Source organism: Equus caballus, chromosome 12 (genome assembly GCF_041296265.1).
Source record: "Equus caballus isolate H_3958 breed thoroughbred chromosome 12, TB-T2T, whole genome shotgun sequence".
In the NCBI taxonomy this organism is placed as follows: Eukaryota; Metazoa; Chordata; class Mammalia; order Perissodactyla; family Equidae; genus Equus; species Equus caballus.
Window position 1 is genome coordinate 27,589,533 of NC_091695.1, and position 20,188 is coordinate 27,609,720.

The window sequence follows — 20,188 nt, forward strand, 5'->3', positions numbered from 1 at the left end:
ATGCAGTCCCCCTGGGTCTCCCTTGCCCTCTCTGGGCTACAGCAGGGTGGTGTGTATTAAATGTAGCCAAGTGTTGCTCAGCTGGCAGTGCCCTTTTTTGCCCCAGGGCCTCCCAGACTTCTGATTGCTAGACAGGGACTCCCCACTAATGCTGGGCAGAGGCTTTCCCTGTGGCTGCTATGGGACCATGGATTTTCCCCTTGAAACAGGGAGCAGTCAGGCTGGGGCTCCAACTTGTCACCACCCACTTGCGCCATCCCACTGGGTCTCCCTTGCCTCCTTGGGGCTGCAGCTGGGCTTTGTTTGTTATCTGTGGCTGGTGAGTTGCTCAGCTGGCCAGGCCCCTTTTGCCCCAGGGCCTCCCAGTGGTCTGATTGCTGGGCAGGGCCTCTCTGCTATGGCCGAGTGGAGGCTTTCCCTGTGGCTGCTGTGGGGCTGTGGATTTTCCCCCTGGACCAAGGAGCAGTATCAATGGGGCTCCAAATTGTCACCACCCACTCACATGGTCCCTCTGGGTCTCCCTTGCCCCCTAGGAGTCTCAGCGGGGCTTTGTTTGTTATCTGTGACTGGTGGGTTGCTTAGCTGGCAGAGCCCCTTTTTGTCTCAGGGCCTCCCAGTGGTCTGATTGCTGGGTGGCCTCTCAGCTAAGGCCAAGTAGAGGCTTTCCCTGCAGCTGCTGTGGGACCACGGATTTTCCCACTGGGCTAAGGAGCAATGGGAGGGGCTTAGGGCTGTAGTCACCTGTTTCCACAGTTGTGCCGCCGATGCACGTGCATGCCCACCCTTGGTGCCATGGTGATGCTATGGGCATGTCAGCTGGTAGAAAGTCTCTTGTAGGTACTAGGCTGTCTGGGAGTCGGAGAGTTTTCACCCATCTCCACTTCCTCCCGGGGGAAGCCTGTCCACCTTCCAATGTATAGCAGCGTGGGTCTCTCAGGCGTCCTGAAGTACTGTGTGGATATCTTTTGTTGACCAATGAATGTCCAATTAGTTGTAGTTCGAAGGGGGAGAGACAAAGAAAACTGCTCACTCCACCATGTTGCTGATGTCACTCCTCAAATCGCTTTTAACTGTCATAATTGTTAGATTCAATTATCTGGAGAAATTCTTCAACTTTTCTTATTCTTTATGATGTTAAGAATTTTTATGTGTACATGTCAGTTGTATCCTAGAATGTCCCTCAATTTCAGTTTGTTTCGTTCTCTTCGGAAATGTTTAATTTTTTCTTAGTGACCAGATTCAGGTTATGCATTTTGGATAGAAATATTATATTATGATGTTGTTTTTTCTTCAGTGAATCACATCCAGAGACACATGACGTGTCCCATTATTTGCAATTTAATTTTGATCACTCAGTTAAAGAGGCCTTTTTTAAAACTCATAGGTTGTATCTGAAAGCTCCAAAGCCACATGAAATCTCCAAATTTCAATTGGATATCATTTAAAATATTCTTAGGACTTGTAATGTCAAGGATACAAAGGCATACAAGTGTCCCTCAGTTACCAAAGTCTTAGAATGCCATCAAGTTCAAATGTCTCCAGATTTATAGTTTTGCGTCTGAAAACTCCAAAACCCAACTAGTTAATTGACCAGGATGGAAGATATAGAATTCTATGAGTAGATAGAAAAATGAACACATGAATACAACTCTAATTCAGGGAAGAGGGTTAAATGGTTCCCCTCCTCTAGAAGTTATGAAATTATTGACATAATATTAAAAATATTGTTCAATCCATTCTATCAGTTTCCTGAAAAATAATCTAGTCAATCTAACTACTTTTCTGGTAGGAAATACTTTCAAATACCTGGGATGGTATGCATCTTCTTCAAGAAGGTAAGTATTGTTAAGCATTTGGAAGAGTGAGAATTGAATATACAAATGTTTAGAGCAGAGTTTCTCAACTTTGGCACCATGAATATTTTGGACAAGATAATTCTTTGTTTTCAGGGGCTGCCCTGTGCATTGTAGGATGTTTAAAAGCATCCTCCTACCCACTAGATGCCGGGAGCACCACCTCCCCAAGTTGTATCTACCAAAATGTCTCCAGACATTTCCAAATGTCCTCTGGAGTATAAAATTCCCCCTGGCTGAAAACTACTGTTTTAGGGGAATAAAAATATTTTTGAGTTAAGGAGGAAGTTGTCACTATTTAGTATTTCACACACTTTTAATGTGTGAAAGAATTTTCCTGTTAGAGTAATAACCTTTAAATCCAACTTAAAAGGTATAATTGGGTAATTGATTTATATTTATGACTTTTTATAGTTGAAGTCTTCTTGAGGTTCTGCTTCAATATTAGAGGAGCCAATAAAGGTTTAGATTTCCTGTATGTGTAATTTTAAATGGTCAGTTTATTGGAATTACAAGAATCACTTAGTATTTAAGAATGGTTCATTTGTTGCCAGAAGCTAAAGTCCTTAAAAGAGAAATTAAATTTACACATATAGCTTAAACTGTTTAGTGAATTTTGTTTATAATATAAATAGTCACAAACATAATATGTCTCCTTAGAGTTAATTGTTAAAAACTGTAGACTTTAAAGGATTTGTAAATAAAATAATAATAGAATTCACTAGCCAAATTTGAGGCACGAATGGAATCCATTGTTTCTCACCATCCTGTCTCAGCTATAGCCTAGAGCAGAAGTCACCCTGCATCATCAACAGAAGAGGAAGTGGAGTCCTCAAAGAGTCCTTGAAGACTACATGGATGTGTGGAATCAATAACCTCATGATTTGTAGTAGGATGCTATCAGAAGCAGAAAAACTCCTCCTCTCTACACCTACTGTGTCCACCTCCCTCAAGGGTCCCCTGCAGCAATGGTAAACAAGGCCATCCCCAGAAGACATTTTTGTAGCCTAGAGGATAATAAATATAAATAAATGTATAGATCATATCTCTACAGAGGAGGAATTTTATGAGGGAATCAGCCACCCAATAATAAAACAGCACTACATATCAGTAGACAAAGAAAGATTCAGTGAATTGAAGTATAACAAACACTTCATTCTCCTTTGAATGCCTATATTGTTGGTATCCCTTTCAAGAAGCCTTTTAGAAGTTGGCTGACTTATGATACAAAGTCCACTCTCTCTTTGCCTGCTCTGTTCCACAGCATACCCTCTTGGTTTCATGAATATCATGAGATCTCGTCTCTTGTGCTGAAGTGTGTTTTCCTTTACCTCAGCCTGAGGTCTCTCTCCTTATTTCAGTGTCACAAAGCCTTTTTCCCCTTGCTGACCACAGAGAATTCTTAGAGGGGAGTCTTAGCTTGTACTCATGTAGAAAGGAAAGCCTGTTGTTTTAATGTTTTAAGGAATTGGGCTATGGACCCCCATTGTCCATTTGGTGACTAACACTCACTTCTTTCCTTCTTGCAATACAATTGCCTGAAATGCCAAAGTCTTAAATGCTGAAACTGCTGTGCTTCCACCCCAGCCCCCCAACCAGCAGTGTTTATGGAGATATTGATTCAGTTGGATACGTAGTAAGGTGTAGCTAAAATATAAGGAATATAATCTTTCCTACTTGTGACAAAGGTGCTAAAAAAGAGACGTGTAAGAGGCAGCTTCCATGTGCTGAGGTCCCTAGCTTAGTTCTCAAAGAATTTTGAAGAATGCCAGATTGTAGATGTAACTGACCTTGGAGTGATATGAAGGAGGCTCAAGACAAGGAACTGGGGAGCTGTGCTGGTGCTGAGCAGTGTAGATGGAGAGTGTGCCCCTGAATGTGGGGCCATGGAGGACAGTCAAGATGTCACTCTGAACATAAAATGTCCTTCAGATCAGATTTCAAATAACCCAGGTGACTATTCATGCTGGGCAATTCTTAGCACTCAAAGGTCTCTGTTTTTCCTCCGTACAACACTCAATAGCTGAAGATACTCTTTTCCTTTATTAAAAGAAAATCTCTAGTGTTGTCTAGTCAGCAGGTTTTATAGGGAAGTAGTGAAAGGATAGTTTAGTGTCTGCCTATTGCCCTGTTTACTGATGTTTATAGAAGCTTCAGAACTTTTTAATGAAATAATATCATGAATCTTTAGAGCACAAATTTACATTATAATACAAAAATAAAACAATATATCCAAGTAACATGGGATAAGAAGTTTCATCTTTAGTTCCTGGGAATAAAATATGTTCTATTACTTCACTAAACCAGTGGTTCTCAAAGCATGGTCCCTGGACCAGCAGTATCAGGATCACCTGGAAACTTGTCAGAAATGTAAATTCTGGGACTCTACCCAAGATCTACTGAATCAGAAAATTTAGGGGTGAGTCCTCACAATCTTTTTTAACAAACCTGCTAAGTGATTCTGATGCATTCTCAAGTTTGAGAACCACTACTCTAAATCTCAAGCAGTGGTGAGTCTCCAGGGGATATTTACCAATATCTGGAGGCATTTTTAGTTGTCATTTCTGGGATAAAGGGTGCTACTGGTGTCTAGTGGGTAGAGGCCAGCGTTCCTGCTAAACATTCTACAAATGCACGGGACAGTCTTACAACAAAGAATTGTCCAGTCTAAAATGTCCATGGTGCCAGGGTTGAGAAACTTGCTCTCAACTGAGCCTCCACACTCTCTACTGGTCAAGAAATTAAACCTTGGTAATTTTTGAGTGTATGTGTGTGGAAGGGTTTCATCTCCAATTTCATAGTCTAATTCTAGGCCTAGATGACTGGAAGGGAATAAGTTCTTAATCCAGGTGACCATCTTCATTTCAGTGCTCACTTTGCTGCCCAGTACTGGTATTTAGGGATGTTTCTCTTGAAGTGATGGGGCAGGAAACTCTCTGAGCTAAGCTAAGCCATCCCAACTGGGGAGAATATCCCTCTGCACCACCAACTAGATTCTCCTATGAGACAAGTATCTGACCTGCGTAGAATTCAAGCATCCTGAAGCAACGTGCTGAAGTCAAGTGGAACAGTAGGTGTCCATGCTGTAATGCCCTCCCTCTCAACTTCTACCTCTTCTCAATAAATATCCACCAGATAAGAGTTCCAGGAGAAGCCATGTGGGGCAATATGTAGCTAATGAAGGAGTGTCACAGAGATCCTGGTAGTGTGGGGAATCAAACCATGTGGGACACTGGAGGGGTACCTGGAGGTGCTTCGTACAGAAATATCTAAGGGAAACCCATCAGGGATTTGAGTGCAGGGACAGTGATGGGCCTGCTGACCATTCACACTGCTTCCCCAGAGCCCAAACAGCATGCACACCTTTACTGATGATTATAATTACAGTTTATTCTTTTTCTCCCTCCACTTATCTGCTCCTCCAGCCACATGCCCAGGCCCATCCCACACTGTCTTGTGTTTAGGGCTGCTTCACAGAGGGATACAGTTCCACTGGTTCCAGTCACAGGGCATAGGGATGTGACACAGACTGAGACTCATTTTCTGCATAATTATGTTACTCTTGTCTGTGTGCGAATAGATGGGGAAGTCGAGTTTGTCGAGAGCCTGCGTATGGTGATAGATGACATACGAGACGAGGCCCTGGGCCCGGTACTCAGGTGTGGTGCCTGCCATCCGTATCTCTGCTGTCTGGTCCATCAGGCACCAGGACACAGGGGTCCCCTCAGGTCCCAGCAGGCATTTGTTAGGGAAGTTCCGGATACAGCGCTCGATGAATCTCTGGCTCCTCTCGTTGCCACCAAAATGCCAGAATTTATTCACCAAGGCAGCGTGGGTAACGTCCAGGGATGAGAGTCTAAACATCTCTTGGTTGCTATGGAGGTTCCAAGAGAAAAGGAAAGTCCATGAGTATGGAGGTTTATATTTGTTCTTACCTCCATTATCTCGAGAGACAGAGTAAGCAGAGGAAAGAGCAGACACAAAGTCCCGGAGTATGGGTGACCTTGTGGTGACAGAAGAACAGAATGAAAGCCAGTGTTGTTGGAGCGAGGGAGTAGGAAGTGGTAGAGTATTTTAAGCAGAGGAGGAACATGGTCTGAATTTCACTTTTAAAAAAGAGTGCTCTGGCTGCTTTGAAGAATATTGATTATAGGGAGCCAGCATGAGAGCAGGGAGAGAAGCTGAGAGGCCACCTCGGCAGTGAGAGGTATGGGTAATGCAGAGTGGCTTTTATCAAACTCACATGTCAGTGGGTTTGCCATCATCAGGTGATAAATTCTTTCCATCTAGCAGGGAAGGAGCCAGTTTCTTCGCCATCTCAGGTGTCATATACAGAATGCATTGTGTTTGCTTGACTTTGAAAGATTTCATGGCTGCAAGATTTTGTATTACCTCATTAAGGCTGGACTGTGAACCTAGACAGGGTTATAAGGAGAGATGCAATGATTTAAGTACATTCTAGAGGAAGCTCTCCAGTGAAGTAGGAAGTTTCTGAGTATGTACGGTCAGAAAACCTTGGTTCTGGGCTTGGTGCTGCCACTGTGTAACTGGGGTTATATAGTCAGGATTTGTGCAATTTTCCCTGTTTTATATAAGTGAAAATGTGCCCAGAAATTCATTCAGCTACAGTCATGCCATTAGTGGCAATACCAGGATTAGAACTAAGTTTTCTGGGCTTTTGATGATCAAAGGAGATGAGTTATAAAAAAAAGTAGTAGCCAACATCTATTGAACACTTACTGTGCTCCAATTATTATAGATTGTTGCAGTAATGGGCCATAATTTGCCCGTAAGTCCTTGTATCCATTCCCTGAAGTGGTCCCCTCCTGCACTGCATCTGCCCTTGACCATATGACTTGCTTTTGTCAATGGGAAAGAGCAAATTTGATGTAGGGAGAGGCTTAAAAGTACTTGCACATTGGATTGTGACCTCTTTTTGTGCTCCTGGTTACTTTCAGACCAACACAATATCAATAGGCCTAGACTAGCCTGGTGAGGACATGTGCTCCTATCATGCTGTCATCACAGCAAATAACTGGCACTGACAGCCAGAACTGTCATTCAGATGTGAGTAAGGCCATGCTGAAGCCAACCAACCCTTAGTCCACCCATCAACTGACTACAGTTGCATGAGTAAACCCAGACGAGACCAGCAGAAGAACTGCCTTGGAAAGCCCAGCCAAAATTGTTGATTCACAGAATTATGAGGTTTGCTATGCAGCAAAAGTTAACTGAAACATCTAGATATTGTACTAAGCAATTCTTATTCAAGATTTCATTGTCTTCTTTTTGGTGTTTTTAGGAAGATTAGCCCTGCGCTAACTGCTGCCAATCCTCCTCTTTTTGCTGAGGAAGACTGGCCCTGAGCTAACATCCATGCCCATCTCCCTCTACTTTATATGTGGGATGCCTACCACATCATGGCTTGCCAAGCGGTGCCATGTCTGCACCCAGGATTGGAACCGGCGAATCCCGGGCCTCTAAAGCAGAATGTGCGAATTTAACCCCTGCGCCACCAGGCTGGCCCCTCATTTAGTCTTTTTACTACTTCCATGTTTTAGAGACCATTATTACTCCCACTTTTATATATGAAAATCATGATCATAGGGAGGATAAATCACTTGGTTAGGATCACATAGCAAGTAACAGGCAGATGCCAACCTAGGGGGTTGGACTCTGGAGGACATGCTCACAAGCATGAAAGTTGTCCTTCATGATCTGGGAGGTGCTCTATGGTGAGTTGTCATTCTTATTGCAGGAACAGAAGGCCCTAGGGAAATTTCTGCTCTGGCCCCCAATCACCCTAGGGGATCTTAGATATGTCTGCAAAATATGCCATAAATCCTTGGCTATCATGGAATTCTTTTATGGTTCCTACATGGAATCCATTCTTTGGAAGCTTTGAAAGTGTTTTTCCCCCTTTACAGGAATATTTGCAGCCAAATAAAAAAACTGATAGCAGATTGAGGGTCTAGGGCTTGGAGGAATGAGATATGAGTCAAGGGAAATTGTTCAGGACAGAGACGTAAGTCAGCACAAATCCCATTCCTCTTACTTACTTTGGATCTGCAAATGCTGCTTCCAGTTGATGACTTCTGGTGAGCTAAGGAATTCCTGACAGTTCTTGAGGTCCTTAGAGTAGATTTGGTAAGTATTGGTGTAGTGATCAAGGTCATCTGTCATCTCCTATTATCATTGGGAAAAGGAGAATAAATCAAATTTCTCATATTTCATGATTGTAATACTTTTTTCTAAATTCCATTATATTGTGATGTTTTTAAGGACTAAAATATTGGTATTTTTATTGATGCCTTACAATTATTTCTGAAACATTTAAGATATTAATGAGATAAAGATGAGAGATTTTGGTATTCAATTTATGATGGAAAATTGCAGAGCAATATTATTGTTTACCAATATATTGTATTAAAATTTAAAATCAAACAAAACATAATTATTTATAAAGTATCTTTCTATACCTCCATCACCCTCAATAGGAAGAAGAAAAAAGCAATTGACAAGGAAAAGCTTCTGTTGCAAGAATAATTTTACTACAGTTCAAACACTTACAGAACACACAAACTATCAACATGACAGCATTAAATTTGGTTACAGATAACTCTGGATTAAAATCTCCATCTTAATGAAGCCAAAGAAGATGAACATCAGTTAGAAATGCTTTCTTAAAATACTATCATTAAACAAATTATAGTTACAGAAAAAGAAAGAAACCACTTATTTAGAAAATTCCCCTCAAATTATTAAATAACAGATGAGATTATCTGGAGGAAGCAGGCACAGGAAAATATTACCACAACTAGTGCAGTATTAGAAACCTTTTTTTAAGTAGTTGGAAGATGTTTCCCAAAAATACACTCACAAGTCAGCAATGCTATCACTAACACATTTTGTTCCTTAAGGTCACATTTAAGATAAAAAGATCAAATGATTTTATTTCAGTTCAGTTTTTATTATTAATATACATTTATTCATTTTATATATTGTTTAATTTAGTGGTTTTTAAGTAACTATTTGCATGAAAGGTGTAATATTTGTAGTTTTATAAATGTATAATTTTACTGGATGTTTTAAAATAAACTTAAGAATTTTTGCCTTTGAAATTTATTAACTATTCAGTTTCACTAACTTTTAAATGTTTCCTCAAAATGTATACAGAAATTCTAGTATTAAAAATTGGTTTTTGTAATCACCCTAAGCCCTGTTTTACACCTTCCTATCTTTGCCCTTACGGTTTTCTTTGTCAGCCTGACAAAAATATATTTATGTACAAAATCCAGTTCAGATGAAACCACCAAGAGGTGTCTCTAACCTTACCCTGTACTCTGCATCTCCAACGTCCATAGTTTGATCAGATGTTGCCTGTGCTATTTATGTATGTTGTACCTCTTCCATTCTTGCACACTTCACACTGAGCTGTAATTTATTTGCTTATCTATTTTTTCCCCCAGACTGTGAGGTTCTTGAGGACAGGGACTTGAATGAATCACTATGATTCACTTCTGTATCCCCAGAGTCTACCACATTGCCAGGCACATGGTAGGCACACAGCAAATAAAAACAGATAAGCATATTCATTCCACATCTGGCACCTTACCTGCTCCTCAGGGCGGATAACCACTGCATTAAAGTCAGGCCACTTGTCCACCAGGGCCTTTAGCTTGAATGGGTTTCCGTGAGTCATGTGGAAGACAGCCCCATAAACCTACAACATCCCAAGAAAATGAGAGAGTCGGCTTATTAAGAAGGGATGGCAAAGTGCCTTGTTTGACCAGGATAAGGATTATTTCTGTGAAATCATGAAATTTTATGGTGGAAAGGGCGAACTATAACATCTAAGTCACACAATCTCCATGTACTACATTTTTTAACCTCAAATGAGACGGGTTTTTTCTCCCCATCCAATATGAAGCATACATGCATATTGTAAAAGATTTAGATGTGTAAAATTAATGATTTTAAGAACACCACTTTCAATTTTAGGATTTAATATTATCTTTTCCCAGACTTTTCTCTTATTCATATATATAGGGATACACAATTTTACAAGAGTAAAATGACCTGATACGTGGTGTTTTCCCCACTGAATACATTGTGGGCATATTTCCACGTTCATAAACACAAAAGTTTTCAATTTTTGTTAATGACTGCATAGGAGTCCATTATATGAATGGACTGCAGTTTATTTATTATTTGTCTATTGATGGGCATTTCAGCTGTTTCCAACTTTTCACCTCAACAAATAATACTTTTTGTTTTTTTTAAAGATTGCCCCCTGGGCTAACAACTGTTGCCAATCTTTCTTTTTTTTTCTGCTTTATCTCCCCAAATGCCCCCTGTACATAGTTATATATCTTAGCGGCAGGTCCTTCTAGTTGTGGGATGTGGGACGCCACCTCAACGTAGCCTGACGATTGGTGCCATGTCTGCGCCCAGGATCCGAACCCTGGGCCGCTGCAGCGGAGTGCGCGAACTTAACCACTCGGCCACGGAGCCAGCCCCAACAAATAATTCTTTATAGAACATATTTGCACAGAAATCTTTGCATGAGCACCTGATATTTTCTTAGAATATCCAGAAAGGTATTTGCTGGTTCAAAGGTTATGCACATGTTTAAAACTCTTTAACATATATGTCCACATTACCCTCTGGAAAGGTAAATGAACTCCCACCAATAAACAGAGGCCACAGTATAGTGCTCAAGAGAATGGGCTGTGGGGTCTCCCAGCCTGGGTTTAGTCTTGGATTCCCACCCCCACCATGTTGTACAGGCTGTTGAGAGAGAAGGGAGAGAGGAGAGAGAATGAATGAGAGCAAACCTGCGGACATTCTGTCCTTGTGATTTGGGAGTTGGAGAATGCAGCAGTGGAAACCGGCATGGGCCTCATGACAATTGTAAATGTGAAGCCTCTGCAGATACCAGCATGGAAACATGCCAGTGACCAAAGGTCAAAAAGATGGCATGTGCTACAGTGGTTTCCAGCATGGATTGATGATGACCAAGGACTATACCAGTATCCTTCCCTCCTGCCACCCTCCATCTGACATGAACTATTGATGTTAGACCAGGGAGAATAGTAAGAAAAATAATCTCTGAAAGTTGATCAAGTTTATCTGAATTTACTCTGTTTTCAGCCTTGAGGGGAGGCTTGATATAGAAATTCAGCATACCTTAGCAAAATATAGACATTCTCTTTTTACACATTTGCATTTGAGGCCTGTAAAATTGATTTACACTATGATGTTATCCATTACAAGATTTGAAAATATGTGGAACTCTTTCGTATTCCCATGGCCTAATTAATTAAATCTCTTTTTTTCTTCTGAACTCAGAACATAGTGAGCCAGGCAGCTACTCTAAGTTGACTCAACTGGAGTTGACACATGCAATAAACTGTACTTAATATCTAACACTTAGAAGAGTGGATGGACTTTTTCTCAACTGAGATTCAAGTAAGTATTAAGTTCTAAATCATACCTCCGTTAAAGGTACCTGGCTTGTAAATATTCTAGATTTCAACTAGGGGAAAATATATATCTTTAATTTGCAACCAAAGAAGAGGAGTGCTATTTCTTCATGAAAGTTGAGGCGCCAAGAGGACCACATTATCTTACCAGAGATGCTCCAAGAAAGGACATTTGGGAAGCATCAAGAGTTCTCTCAAAATTTGTGGGGTCCACTTAACATCAGGAACAAAGACAAATTTAAATCACAAAATTCTACACTGCAGAGCATGGGAGAAAAACTTTTAGCCTGCAGTTAAAAGTTTAAATAGCTACTCACCGTAAAAATACCTTAAGCAAGTGTTCATAGAGTATCTAACTGATGTAACCTCAAAGAAAAATTGACTGTCTCTCTGATAGTTGCCTGGATTTCAAGGATTATCAAGTGAAACCAATTAATTATTAGGTAATACAGATTAATGTTAGTGGGATCTACCAAAGTGAATGACTTTAGTTTTAGATTGATTGAAGTCAGTTTTTGGTAGTAATTAAAGCACAGGGTCAGTTGCTTCGTTAGTCTATTTCTAATAAACGAAAATTAAGCCATATGATTTATAGGTAAAATAAAGGTAATATTTTTCTCCTTTACACTGAAAAGAGAGAGTAACAAATCTATACGGAGTGAGGGAGGTAAATGCATTTATCTTATCTACGATGTATGCATCTTATAAGAGTGGCTTATAAAACAGAAATAGAAAATCCAGTTTCTATATCTACAAAAATGTTTCAGGGAAAAATGATCTCCTTAAAAATACACACACACACACACACGGTTGTACTTAGGTTCCACTGGAGTGGACCCTATCCCTTTGGTTGATAAAGAAAAACACAAGCAAAGACCTGAGCCTATCGTTGGAGTTGTTCTTGCACAGTTCTGGATGTAGGCATTTACATGCGTGTTTTATTTAATCCTGAGATTTCTGATCAATTTTCCTAGGTTAAGGGACACAGTTGGAGTCAACCACAAAATAGCTTGATATGCAATAATTTCTGAGCAATTGGGAAATTTAAGTCAATATAGAAATTGGCATCATTAAGTTCAAAGAAGACTCATGATGGTTAACCTCTCACACAGTAAGTGTTCTTTCAGGGAGAGCGAATTAGACAATGTGCAGTCTCAGCCAACTTTGTAGGAGAACTCTGGGCAAGTTTCCAGTGCTGAAATGGAATGTTTCTTGGAAATGAACAAGGGAATGCTTTTTGCATAAGCACAGAGTAAAAGGCAGTGTTAGGTCTCAGGCATACCTATGTTCATACCATAGCATTGCAGCTCACTATTTGTGTGATTTTGGGCAAATCACTTAACTGAGTCTCCATCAGTGACATGGACATAATAGCAAAGATCTTGTAAAGTGGTAATGCAAATTAAATGAGAGAAAACATGCAATATTGCCTGGCACAGAATAGGTGCTCAATAAATGTTAGTGTCTTTTCCTCTTCTCTCATAAGAGGTTTCGATTCCTTACTCCCCGCAGAATTTTCCATTGTCACCTTTAAGGATACAGGGAGACTCTTCCTCAAGGATTTCTCCAGCGTCTGCAACATCTGGACTCCTTGCAATGGGAACATCATGGAAGATATCTTAGCCTAGAGAGACAAACAAGAAACAGCGGGGAATGAGAAGAGCTGGAGGAGATTCAGAAACGAGAGTTTCATAGCAAGTTCTATGCCAGGGCCTTCTTCAGCGCCTTTTCAGCAGTGTCACCTTCACTGAAGGCCTCACCAATTCCAAGGAAGGAGAAGACTGGCAGAAAGCAGAGGCGGTGCTTTCTGAATTTTTCAGTTCACTTTCTGACGCCTTGGTGAATTCATGCCATTAGTTTCACTTTAGGTAAACAAGATAACATCTTTTGAAATTTAGTTGTTATTAGTGATTCTCTTGACTTTACCAATAATAAGCTGTGTAAACTTGGGAAAGCTACCTAGCCTCTCTGGGCCCTGATTCCCTCAAAGGTGGATGGGATAATGGCACTATCTAACTTACGGAATTTTTGTGAGGATTAAATGAGTTAATACATTAAAATGAGTAAGTACATGCTTAAAAGAGTATCTGCCATATAGTAAGCACTGAACACCCTCTCCTCCTCCTCTCCTTCACCATCCTTTTCTTTCCCCTCCTCTTCTTCCCTCTCCTCTGTCTCCCTACTTGAGTTAAAATGCTGTATATTGTATGATACTTTGATGTAGCCTTTTTAATGTGGGCACTTGGACATGGTCTAAAATACAAATAGTTAACCTTTTTTTTCTAATTGTCAAGTCATATTCCAAGCTGGTACTGTCACCCTGTCACTGAGCCTCACCCTATTTTTGAGTCTCATTCCATCTCCAAGCCTCAATTTTGGATCTGTGATTTACATTGCACAAATTATTGGTAGTAGAAAAATAGCATTTTTATCTATTTGATACACTGCATCAACTGGGATTATGAAAACATTCCACAAAATCCCAAATACGTGAAAAAGGAAGAAAGGAGGCTGTCAGTGTTCTATTTTGGAACCGTGATCTTTGGAGGAGTACAAAGTTACTTCTGAGTGAAGACACCAAAGAAGTGTTCTGACAGCATGTTTCTTTAAAATCAGCCATGCATGAGATGCCACACTCCAGGCAGACCTGGGTAACTGTGATTTTAGAACAACAGTTTTCACATGATGGACATCAGGCAGCCCAGAACTAAAATCTCCGAGAAAAGGAGAACAGAAAAGGTGAGCCTTATGGTTACATCAGTCTGAGGGCAGTTTCCAGGCTGCAGCTCAGGGAGATGGAAACTGATCAGAGCACATGGGTCTCACTGATTTGAGCATACAGAGATTTGAGAGGCCAGGGTGGAGCTTCAGGGAGAGAGAAAGCACTAAAGAGGAATCTGGAGATCTTCAGGGAAGAGCGATCTCCTAGAGTCTTCGGCTCACTGTTGATCTGCGTAAGAGGAAACCACCTTAAACTTCATCCTAGGTAAAGAACCACTGGAAAGGAGTAGGTGGAAAAATTCCTATAGCTGATTCCAATAACTTAACTGTGCACCAAGACAAAATACAACACTATGAATAAGTAGAACAAAATCTGTCAACTAACAATGTATAATTCACGTTTTACAGCATCCAGTAAAAATGCTAGTCATGTAAAAATCAGGAAAATGTAATCTGGAGATGTTGGAACTAGCAGACAGACTTTAAATAACTATAATAATATTGCTCCTCATGTTTAACAAGATGGAGGAATACATGATTATGATGAGGAGAAAAATGGAAGATATAAAAAAGACCCAGAGTTTATAGAAATGAAAAAAATCTAAAATGAAAAATACGTTGAATGTGATTAACAGTAATTTAGACCTTGCAGAAGAAAAGATCAATAAAGTTAAAGACACAGAAATGGAAACTATCCATAATGATACACAGAGGGGAAAAAGGGATAAGAAGACTGATTACTGTTAATATGTCACCATTATCTCCCCAATTGATATATATATATTCAGATTAGTCATAACACCCCAAGTTTTATTTGTAGAAAGTGACAAGCTTATTCTAAAATTTACATAATTTCAAGGCTTATAGAAAACTATAGTACTCGTGATAGACTGGTCTTGGCATAAGGATAGACAATAAATCAATGAAATAGAATAGAGAGCCCAGAAATAGCTGGACATTTGTGGTCAACTTATTTTCTACAAAAATGTCAAGACAGTTAAATGGGGATGGGATAGTCTTTTCAGCAAACAGTGCTGAATTTTATTTTTAAACAGTCCATATGAGTTCTTGAGAGACTCAAATGATTGTAAATATCTGAATGTAGATGTTAGATGAAATTCATTGTTGTCTTTACTTATTTGCCCCTCTACTACTTTGTGCTCCCCAAGTCATTTATCTAAAATAGGCCCCATTCCACTTTGTGTGTTTGATGAATTTGAGAAAGAAAAATGGCAGTTCCTAACACGTAACACTTTCACAGAACAGCAACATCAGGCAAGGTCACTCTGTGGCCATACCGAAATGAGTCAAAAACGAGACCATTTCACTAACATGTTTGAGCATGGATAAAAACAAAAAGGCAGTCTTATCTGCAAAAATGGCCAAATAGGGGGCCGGCCCTGGGGCATAGTGGATAAGTTCAGCATGCTCCACTTGGTGGCCTGGGTTCTCAGGTTTGGATCCCAGGTGCAGACCTATGCCACTCATCAGCCATGATGTGGTGGTGACCCACATACAAAATAGAGAAAGATTGGCACAGATGTTAGCTCAGGGCTAATCTTCCTCAAGCAAAAAAAAAAAAAAAAAAAAAAAGAATGGACAAATAGTCCTCTCCCCACTTAACAAACGGCTACTCCTTCTTTACCCCTGCTTCTCTCCTCTTGCTTCATGGATACAAGTATTAAGTCGACTTGCAATGCTTTCTGATGGTATCCAAGCCAGAGCAAAGACATGCTTCCTTGAGCCCTTCTCCAAATCACCCAAGTCAAGTCCCTCTTGACAGACTGTTATTGAGAAGCACCACGTTCCCCACGGTGTGCTCTCTCTCTTGTTGCAACAGACAATAAACTTAACTTTGTTGCATTGCAGGTGTGTTCCACAGGGTCTTTGACTAAAAATTATTGACAAACTTAAGCAATTAGCTCTGAGGCATCTGTTCCTACTGAGTTGTCCTCTGTGTACTTTGACTTCCTGGACCTCAGGACCTTCATTTCAGCTTAACTCCTCACGACCAATGGTTCTCTGGGATGGTGATGAAAGATTTGGACTTTCAGAAATGGAGCCAATATTAGTTTGTGTCTGTGGAAAAACACGACTGGGTTCCAAAGATTTCACTGCATTTTTGGATCCTGATTTTTCCATGCCAGTGTCCCCTGTTCCCTTCCAAGATCCTTGTCAATCATTAGACAAAAGCAACAGGTGCTTAATTTATTCTTGCATCTCTGTTATGAAGTGAGGAGCCTCTTGACCAGAATATGTAGGCTTTGGTATACTTTGACCATAGCTTCCGAGCTTATTAACATTCACATCAGCTACTTTGCATTGTCACATCTTGAAGAAAAGTCCATACCAGATTAAAGGCACCCTTGTCTTATATCTGAGGGTCTTAGCACTGTAAAAATATAGCATTCCTGAAGGTCAATCTTATCTTTGATCTAGAGACAACTCACAAGGAAGTTACATGAGTATAAGATGTAATGTAGCGTTTGATGTCAAATCTGTGAGGCATAATATTACTGAGAAGTGTAGACTTTGGAACCATCCTCCAAGGATGTACACACAAACTAACAACGAAGCATAGTGCCCAATAAATAAAGTAGATTGAACACAACTGAGATTGAGATTCTCCAGGAAATCTGACACACTCACAGTGAGCTGGCTGTATGGGGCCACAGGCAAAGTCCTTGTGAGTCAACTTCAGAATCTGACATCCAGTCATCCCAGAAATAGAAATTAAGCCAAAGAAAACAATTGAAAAGAAGACAAAGTCTCTAAACAGAATTTTGTAAAGCTACACAAATATAAGCAGGGACAAACAAACTCCCCGTGTCCAGCAATAAGCAAAGATAATATAAAATATGATCTATTGGGTGATGCAACTCTCAGATATTAAAATTACACATATAGACACGTGGGAAAGTGGTAAAATAAAAGGAGAAAATGTAGGACATAAAACAGTTTGTAGGCCCGGGGTTTGCTGGTTCAGATCCCGGGTGCTTACATGGTACTGCATGGCAAGCCATGCTGTGGCAGGCGTCCCACATATAAAGCAGAGGAAGATGGGCACAGATGTTAGCTCAGGGCTAATCTTCCTCAAAAAAAAAAAACCCAAACAGTTTGTGTACCACATAGATAAGCATAAATTTAGAAGAGAAAACAAACGAATAAATAAATAGATTGTGGTAGAGGCAGTAGAGGTGAAATCTTTAAAGTGAATTTGTTTATTATATGATTTAAATAAACAACAAATCTGGTCTGCATTCTTGTTCTTGTTTATCTATTTATTTCCTCTCTGACTTAAAGTACAACAATCTTCTTATTTGTCTTGCAGGAAAAAAGTCTGCCTAACTTATGATACAACCAGAAGGATTAAATATAGTAATCTTTGCAGTGTCTCCACACATTAATTGCTTTATTCACCCACCTGCTTCCAGGAAGTGTCTAAATCTCTCCTCATTCATTTGTTGGTTCAGATCAGAAACCTTTAAGAATTTTTCACAGTACCTAACAAGCTGACCTTCACAGAGTAGGTGCCAGATATATGTTTTTTAAATTGGAGTTATTCCTTTCCTTAGGTATATTTGTCAACATATTCTGAGCATGACACAATATAAGCATTTTGATTTGCATCATTTAAATGGAGAGGATGTCATAAAGAAATGGTTATCCTTTTCATGTGTTTTTTTTTGACGTGAGTCCTCACCTGGAAAGCTGTCTCCACACCAACCTTTGTAGCGTCTGCAGGAACTAATGAAGAGGAGAGACCTCTGAATGATGAAATTTCCCTCTGATGCAGTTAGTTCAGCAGAGTCTTGAAGAGGATGTTTAGTTGTGTCTCCTCCAGAAATGGCCAAGCAGAGGTTTGTAATGTGGACCTTGCACTAAACCAGAAATTCTGGGTGTCAGCTCACATGACATTCAGCCCTCCCCTTCTGGGTCTTATGCTGAGGTGGGTGGTTCTGCCACGTTGGGAGGCTGCCAGTGTGCCACCTGAACTTCTCTTTCCAAAACACCGGGTTGCGTTTTTAAAAAAAATTTGAGTTCATAATAGTTCACATCATTGTGAAATTTCAGTTGTACATTATTTCTTGTTTGTCACCACACAAGTGCTCCCCTTCACCCCCCGTATCCACTCCCCACCCCTCTTCCCCTGGTAACCACTGACCCATTTCCTTTGTCCATGTGTGTGTTTATATTCCACATATGACTGGAATCATGGTGCTTGTCTTTCTCAGTCTGGCTTATTTCACTTAGCATAATTCCCTGCAGGCTCATTCATGTTGTTGCAAATGGGATGATATTTTCTTTTTTCTGGTTAAGTAGTATACCACCTTCATTATCCACTCATCAGTCGATGGACACTAGGATTGTTTCCATGCCTTGGCTACTGTGAATAGTGCTGCAATGAACATAGGGGTGCATATGTTACTTTGGACTGCTGCTGTTCAAGTTGTTTGGGTAGATACCCAGTAGTGGGATAGCTGGGTCATATGGTAGTACTATTTTTAGTCTTTTGAGGAATCTCCATACTGTTTTCCATAGTGGCTGCACCAGTTTGCACTCCCACCAGCAGTGTATGAGAGTTCCCTTTTCTCTACACCCTCTCCAACATTTGTTATTTTTAGTCTTAGTCATTATGGCCAATTTAACAGGTTTAAGGTGGTATCTTAGTGTAGTTTTGATTTGCATTTCCCTGATGACTAGTGATGTTGAACATCTTTTCATGTGTTTATTGACCATCTGTATATCTTCTTTGGAAAAATATCTGTTCATCTCCTCTGCCCGTTTTTGATTGGGTTGTTTGTTTTTTTGTTGTTCAGTTGTGTGGGCTCCTTATATATTAAGGAGATTAACCCCTTTTTGGATATATGATTTGCAAATATTTTTTCCAAATTGGTAGATTGTCTTCTTGTTTTGATCCTAGTTTCCTTTGCCTTGAAGAAGCTCTTTAGTCTGATCAACTCCCACTTGTTTATTTTCTCTTTTGTTTCCGTTGTCTGAGAAGACATGGTATTTGAAAAGATCCTTTTAAGTTCGATGTCAAAGAGCATATTACCTATATTATCTTCCAGGAGTTTTGTGATTTCAGGACTTGTCTTCAAGTCTTTGATCCATTTTGAGTCAATTTTTTGTGTACGGAGTGCGATAATGGTCTACTTTCATTCTTTTACATGTGGCTGTCCAGTTTTCCCAAAACCATTTATTGAAGAGCCTGTCTTTTTTCCATTGTATGTTCTTGGCACCTTTGTTGAAGATTAGCTGTCCATATATGAGCGGTTTTACTTCTGAGCTTTCAGGTCTGTTCCATTGATCTGTGTGTCTGTTTTTGTACCAGAACCATGCAGTTTTGATCACTATGGCTTTGTAGTACATTTTGAAGTTAGGGACTGTAATGCCTCCAGCTTTGTTTTTCGTTTTTGTTTTTTTTCTCAGTATTGCTTTAGCAATTTGGGGTATTTCGTTGCCCCATATGAATTTTAGGATTCTTTGATCTATTTCCATGAAGAATGTCATTGGGATTCTGATTGGGATTGCATTGAATCTGTAGATTGCTTTGGGTAGCATGGGCATTTTAACTATGTTTATTCTTCCAATCCATGTGCGTCGAACTCTTTCCGTGTCTTTATGTTACTATCTATTTCTTTCAATAATGTCCTATAGTTTTCATTTTATAAGTCCTTCACCTCCTTAGTTAAATTTATTCTTAGGTACTTTTTTCTTTTTGTTGTGATTGTAAATGGAATTGTATTCTTGAGTTCTTTTTCTGTAAGTTCGTTATTAGAGTACAAAAATGCACCTGATTTTTCTAAGTTGATTTTGTACCCTGGAACTTCACTGTAGTTGTTAATTATTTCTAATAGTTTTCTGATGGATTCTTTAAGGTTTTCTATATATAAGATCATGTCGTCTGCAAACAGTGGGAAGTTTACTTCTTCACTCTGTATTTGGATTCCTTTTATTCCTTTCTCTTGCCTAATTGCTCTGGCCAAAACCTCCAGTACTCTGTTGAATAACTGGGTGATAGTGGGCATCCTTATCTTGTTCTTGTTCTCAGAGGGATGACATTCAGTTTTTCCCCATTGAGTATGATGTCGGCTGTGGGTTTGTCATATATGGCCTTTATTATAT

General features: G+C 39.9%; 1 protein-coding gene across 1 annotated transcript; it reads right to left on the reverse strand.

Annotated features, from left to right (window-relative positions):
* Positions 1 to 5,217: 5,217 nt before the first annotated feature.
* On the reverse strand, positions 5,218 to 18,044 carry GLYAT (glycine-N-acyltransferase). Its single transcript, XM_001504695.4, has 6 exons — positions 17,763 to 18,044; positions 12,867 to 12,962; positions 9,469 to 9,576; positions 7,913 to 8,039; positions 6,097 to 6,268; positions 5,218 to 5,727 (listed from the first exon to the last, which is right to left on the reverse strand). The coding sequence occupies exons 2-6, from the start codon at positions 12,945 to 12,947 to the stop codon at positions 5,325 to 5,327; spliced, it is 891 nt and encodes a 296-aa protein (XP_001504745.1). The 5' UTR covers positions 12,948 to 12,962; positions 17,763 to 18,044; the 3' UTR covers positions 5,218 to 5,324.
* Positions 18,045 to 20,188: the final 2,144 nt, after the last annotated feature.

What these genes read in the sequence shown, in the direction of transcription:
- GLYAT (XM_001504695.4), bottom strand. Translation starts at nt 12,947, where the DNA reads ATGATGTTCCCATTGCAAGGAGTCCAGATGTTGCAGACGCTGGAGAAA. An exon ending in GTCTCCCTGTATCCTTAAAG is followed by an intron (nt 9,577 to 12,866) that starts GTGACAATGGAA and finishes GGGATGTTGTAG; the next exon opens with GTTTATGGGGCTGTCTTCCA. An exon ending in TTATCCGCCCTGAGGAGCAG is followed by an intron (nt 8,040 to 9,468) that starts GTAAGGTGCCAG and finishes CAATGATAATAG; the next exon opens with GAGATGACAGATGACCTTGA.